General features: G+C 39.5%; 2 protein-coding genes across 2 annotated transcripts in view; one reads left to right on the forward strand and one right to left on the reverse strand.

Moving 5' to 3' along the window:
• The window catches only part of LOC107083172 (coronin-7-like), a 137,623-nt gene that overhangs the window by 79,699 nt on the left and 51,924 nt on the right, over nucleotides 1-6,000 (forward strand). The gene's annotated exons all lie outside the window — the stretch shown is intronic.
• Nucleotides 1,901-6,000, reverse strand: part of vasn (vasorin) — a 22,632-nt gene continuing 18,532 nt past the window's right edge. The window contains exon 3 of the mRNA XM_015372173.1: nucleotides 1,901-4,533. Within this exon, the coding sequence (XP_015227659.1) occupies nucleotides 2,448-4,502 (2,055 nt within the window). The 5' untranslated portion in view covers nucleotides 4,503-4,533 and the 3' untranslated portion in view covers nucleotides 1,901-2,447. The remainder of the gene's footprint in view (nucleotides 4,534-6,000) is intronic.

Here is a 6,000-nt window from a genome sequence, read left to right on the forward strand (position 1 = left end):
TCTCTAAGGCCAAAATAGTTTCTGCTTCAGTTGTTGTTCAGCTATTTTTCTGTCCTCTTAGTTACCCTAGTTCAAGAAAATAAAGCTATGAGAAGCAGGAAGCCGTTTCCCGACAGAGTGATGGCAGGCACAGTGATAGGTTGTTTTCTTGCATTCACTTTGAGTGATTGTTGAGGCAAGTTAAGGCACATCCAGAGTATTTGGAGCTGGCTGGCTGCTCAAGTTGAGAATGAGCTCAACTTTTTCGCCAGGGTGAAATGTTGCAGTAGAAATGCCATGTTCAGAGGTAGATTTATTAGTTTAAGTAATCAGCTTTAGACATCAATTTATAGAAATTTCACTCAGCTTTTATCGTCAGTTTTCAAAACCTCACACATTGAAATCATGTGTTGGTTGATGTGTCTGCTACTTTATACCTGCATTTTCAGTTTTCTTCCCTTCTCTCCTCACACTCTCCCTCCTGTTATTGCTTCCTCTCGCTCTAAGTGATGGCATAAGGGAAGTTAATGACAAACACATTTCCAGCACTCCCACCTTCCCTCTCTCCTAATCAGAACCACTGTTTCAAGAGCTCTGTACAACAAGACAAAAAACAAAACTTCACTTTGTTTTCATTTAATGTAAATATCATTTTTTTTCCATTTATACAAATAAATTCACACAATACAAAAGCAATAAACAATAAAAAGTCCCCTAAATAAACAGGGAAAAATCAACACATTGAAAATAATTTGGGTTATTCTCAATGTTTTTTGTTTTATAGACAGATATTCCAGTTGCGTCTCTTATTTTAAAGGAATTTAGATTTGTGTGGGACCTGTAAGGAAAATGATGCGCTGAAAAATAAAAATGTTAACCTTTAAGGCATTAAGGGATGAGTCTTTGGTCTGTTTGCCTGCAGATAGTTGTTTGGACTCTGGGTACACCAATGCGTGTAGGTAGGTAACTTAAGGAAGTACATGATAGAAACTTGATGTCTACAGTTTATGTTTGCACAAGACAGAACATGCAGTTGCTTTATCACAGACACTCACACAAACAATAGTGTCATTCTTTGTGTAAGATTCACAGATATGGATCTTGTCTCCATGTATGTCTTTTGATGATCCTCCATTGGATCTCTGCAAATCTTATTTTGTTTTTCAAACAGCATGCACACCACAAGGTTGTGCATCTGAATTTTGCATAGTCTGTTTTGATGCTAGCATGCAAAACCTGTCTCTTCTGCCTAATAGTAACAATTCATGCCATAGCATCAAACCAGACTATGCACAATTCTGATGCACACCACAAGGTCGTGCATCTGAATTTTGCATAGTCTGGTTTGATGCTAGCATGCAAAAACAGTGTCTCTCTCTTCTGCTTAATAGTAACAATTCATGCCATACCATCAAGGATTTTATTTTACCCAAATTAAAGACGCTACATGGAAACTTAGCTAATTTTAACATCAGACCAGGAACTTTATGTATTGTAACTATGTTAAACAAATGGCTGGGTTGTACTTAAAATGTGTTCTAAACAATAAATAAAGTCACTGGAGATCTATATTTTTATTTTTAGCAAAATACATTTCAAAAACCATTTTTAAACAGTTCATTGAACACTGAATGATAAGGGCTTCAGTCTAGCTCTCCAATACATTGTTGTAATCCTGTTTCCCTTTTCCCCTAGGAGGGAATTAATCCTGATTCATTCCAGACTCCCATCTACTTAGACTGTCTGATATTCTGGCTGTAAAACCCTATGACTGACTTTACTGGTACCAAATGAGCGTTAATCTTCAAAGATTTTAATCTGATGTTTTGTCTGTTAGTCACAAGAAGTGAGTTTGGAGGTGTGGGAGGTGTTATCAAAGGGTTTAAACATTTAACAGTAATGAAAAATATAGGTATTTTTAAAAAAACAAATACAAAACAATTGAACCAAATAAAGCAATACATGTATCAGCTATTTTCTCAGTAAAACTTCATTTGGTGAGTTAAAAGGTCATTCACAGCATACACTGATCCCTTCCAGTAAGTAGGTCACTGATGAGTTTTTCACCGTGCCTCAAAACCAACCACTGAGACCGTTCACTTGGCCTTTGGTGATAAGGTAAGGGAGCACCAGCTCATATTAGTGCACAGGCAGTGCACCTAAGGGAGTGCATGAGCTTATAAAGTGTCCCTAACCTAAATCTTTGCCAAAAACAACAGTCCCAGCATCACAGCATGTTGGATGTCATACATTGCAGCATTTAGAATATAGTGTCTCAATGTTTTAGTCTTCTTTGACAACCATAGAGAAGTAAAGTTGATAGTGAGTCCAGCTTCTCTTTTGGTGATTAGTTGCCTAATTCTGTGTCCTCGACTATCAAGCAGTAGTCACTACTGTTCATGTTCTTGGCAGGACACAGCTGAGGAAATAAAAATCCTCTCACAGATCTGATTGATCAAGAGCTTCTGTCAGAAGTAAGAAGGCTTGTGCATGGACATATTGTTATTTGACGAATGATGATCTTGTAGTAATAACACCTCATACTCCAGACTACCCGTTTGGACAACAGGTTCGGGGATCATAAGTTGTGGCTGTTTGTGAAACAACGCCCCGTTATCCAAACCTGCCTTAACTCCATCCGGCTCCAGCTGGGAAGGCTCACAGTCAAGATCCAGGTGGGTCTTGGCTCTCTTTCTTCGAAGAAAGCAAACCACTCCCACTGCTACTGCTATGAGAACCAGCAGCGCCAAAATGGCAATTGAAGGCATTAGCATTGTGGTAAACTTTGGGTTGTCGACTCTTGCCACAGGGCCAGAAGGTTTTGTATGAGCTTCAGTGCAGACACTGTCTGTATCCATGGCTGCACCTAAAGGACTGACGCATACACTGTAAGTGGAATTGGGATTCAAACCTCGGAGTCTGTACTCTGGGAAGGTCACTGGAAGGTTAAGCTGCATTGGCCTGCGGTCCGGCCCAGAGAGGTTTCTGTAGGTCAAGCGGATTCCACGGATGTGAGGCCGCAATTCAACATAGCGGTGGAGATCTAGCAGAATTGATGTTGCCGTTGCTTTAAGTGAACTGATGTCTGCCGTGTTTGCAGTAAGGGTTTCCTTTGATGGATCAGCTTCACGGGACAAAGGTGGAAAGGGATTGAGGATTTCACAAAAAAGCCCAGATGTGCCATCTGGACATATACACACTCCCTGACCATGCTGATTCCAATGACAAGTACCCCCATTTAAACAGGCATACTGGGGACAGAATTGCTCCTCTTCATCTAGATCAGTACTGCTGCTGCTGCTTGGAGATGGCAGAACAGGAGGCAGAGGAATGTTGCCACCTTTATTAGGAGGATTATCACTGGCCCTGGGGACTTGAATAGATCTAGTAGTAGTTGGTAAGGTGGTAACAGGAACAGGCAGGGTGGTAGTAGTAGTCTTGACAGTAGTAGTGGTCATTGCGGTTGTCGTTGGACAGCCAAAATCTCTGTTTTCCAGATTTTCTAAGACCTTTCCGGCATTGATGGGTGGAAAATGGCAACGTGTCTCTTCTGTTCTTTCCAGGGTGATGCTCTGAGCCTTAAGCCACCTTGGGAACCATGCTAAGTTACAAAGGCAGTTGAAGGGATTTTCTGCTATTGTAAGTTTTGTTAAGTGGGGGAAGAGCTTAGAAAACTCCTCAGGAAGTCCTTGTATACTGAGACTGCTTATGTCCAGCTCCATTAGTTCACTGAGGTTTTGCAGATCCTCAATCTTCAGAGGGCCCATTGGGTTGCCAGCTAGGTTTAGGTGAAGCAGTCCTGGTGTTTCCTTTAGGGCAGAGGGGAAAGAATCAAGCTTGTTTCCTGAAATGTCTAATTCATGAAGATTCTTTAGACGAACTATAAGCTCCTTATTTAGACTGGTGAGCCCAACACCACCCAGCCTGAGTGACTCCAGGTTCGGGGTCTGAAGCTCAGAGGGATTTAAAGAGGGTAAGACATTAAAGCGGAGGTCCAGCAGCAGCAGCCTGGGTAATGAGAGAAGGGGCAAGGTTGTCAACATATTACCCTGCAATTTCAGTTCCAGGAGATGTTTCAAGCCATTGAAAGCAGAGGGGTGGATTTTTTCGATGTGATTACCATACAAATAAAGGCGCTCCAGCTGTGGCATTCCTTGGAAACATTCCTCTGAGATGTAGGTGATCTGGTTAGATGACAAATCCAGATTCTTTAAAGAGATCAGTGGCTCAAACACCCTTTCAGGAAGACTGGTCAGTTTGTTTTGACTGAGGTCCAACATTTCTAAGTTAACCAGTCCATCAAAATCCTTGGCTTTAATGTCTTCAATCCCATTTGCAAACAGATAGAGGCTTTTGGTTGAAAAGTGTACTTCACGAGGAATGGTAGATGAGCGTCTTTGGGAACATAAAATGCTCATTGGACTGTGGCACAAGCAGTCTTCTGGACAGTCGCTGGTAAAGATGCCATGAAGAAGCATGAGGAGGAGAAGAAAGGACATCAGTGGACTGAGAAAGATCTTCATGGTGCAAAACCTGTCTCGCCCAATGCTTAACCTGAAAAAAAAAAAAAAGAAAAAAAAAAACACGGTTACCAATGTGGCTTTTAGAAAAAAGATGCCAAAAAGACACAAAGAATATTCTTAACATAACTTTGCAATTCATTAAAGCAGGTTTTTTTTTACTAGCACAGTTCATATGCAAATTCATATTAAGGGACAACTTGGAACGAAAAATACATAATAAATTGCATTGGCAGAATAAATACATTTTAAAATCCCATTAATGGAAATAAATGCTAAAATCTTACCTTTTACTTTTTTTTAAAGTCTGATTGCAAATGTATCACCTTTCATTTTATTAAGTTGAAGACAATTTTTATTTTACATTAATTAATATCATGGACACATTGTCTTAGTGGCCATGTGTTGATGCAGGAATATTAAGTGGTGTGCTTTCAGCTCATATATTAAAAAAGATATTGAAGAGCTCCATTTTCAGCTACAAGAAGAAAAAAAAGACATAAAAATAAAGTAGCCAGAGAACAAACCTTGAGGGACCCTGATTAAGCACATACATTTTTTTTTTATATATATATATAAAAAAAGCCTCTTGTCTATGTTCACTGGACAAAATAAAAGGTATACATTTTAACTCACCTAAAATAAAGACATAATTTTATAAAAGGATTTTCTTTTTTGTTTCAAGAAGGGCTAGGATCAGTCATGCAGTATCTGTCTGGTCATGTGACACTGATTTTGATTGTGATGTCAGATTTATGGGAGTTTAACTGAATAGATAAGCAATGTCAGCATCGTGGTCAGCTTAATGGTGTCCAAAGGGTAAGGAAACATATGATAAATGACAACATAACTATTGGCCATAACAGCAAAATTAATATCTAAGATAAATATCGGCCCAGATTTTCATACCAGTGCATCCCTACACTTGGTATCTTTTTCTGAAAATTAAGAGCCTGGGAAACTTAAAAACCTATCTGAATAATAACAACGGTAATAATATACTGTAACAGAGTGGTTTTAGCTGGAGGCTTACTGAGAACTGCTGTAGGACAGACCACTACAGATGATCCTTCCTGCCATCAGAACGCCATAGATGGCCATAGAAACCTGCATAATATCAATATCTATTTTCACTTCAGGATTAATAAATCATTCTTAGCAGAATTGGAATTAAACAACAGACAACAATTGTGTTCACTCTGGTTTTATCTTAACTTATAAATCTACTGCTGAGTTATTTCCTTCTTTATGCCAAGCTGCACGTAGCAAAGCTTACATGAAGGATTTATTTGTAGCCTTCAAAACCCAGAGAGAAACTGATAGTCTGGAACTGCCTTCCCAAACCATAGATGTAAGATAAACTGAGTAAGATAAAAGGCACATATTTTCTGTGTTATCCAGAATGACAGCCTTTGGTATTTGCTTAAAGGTACACTATGCAACCGGTGTTGATTTTCCAGCGAGGGTCCCTCCAGAGGGCGAAAGTAAAAGTGCACTGTCG

Source organism: Cyprinodon variegatus, unplaced genomic scaffold (assembly GCF_000732505.1).
Source record: "Cyprinodon variegatus isolate N-32 unplaced genomic scaffold, C_variegatus-1.0 Scaffold69, whole genome shotgun sequence".
NCBI classification, from domain to species: domain Eukaryota; kingdom Metazoa; phylum Chordata; class Actinopteri; order Cyprinodontiformes; family Cyprinodontidae; genus Cyprinodon; species Cyprinodon variegatus.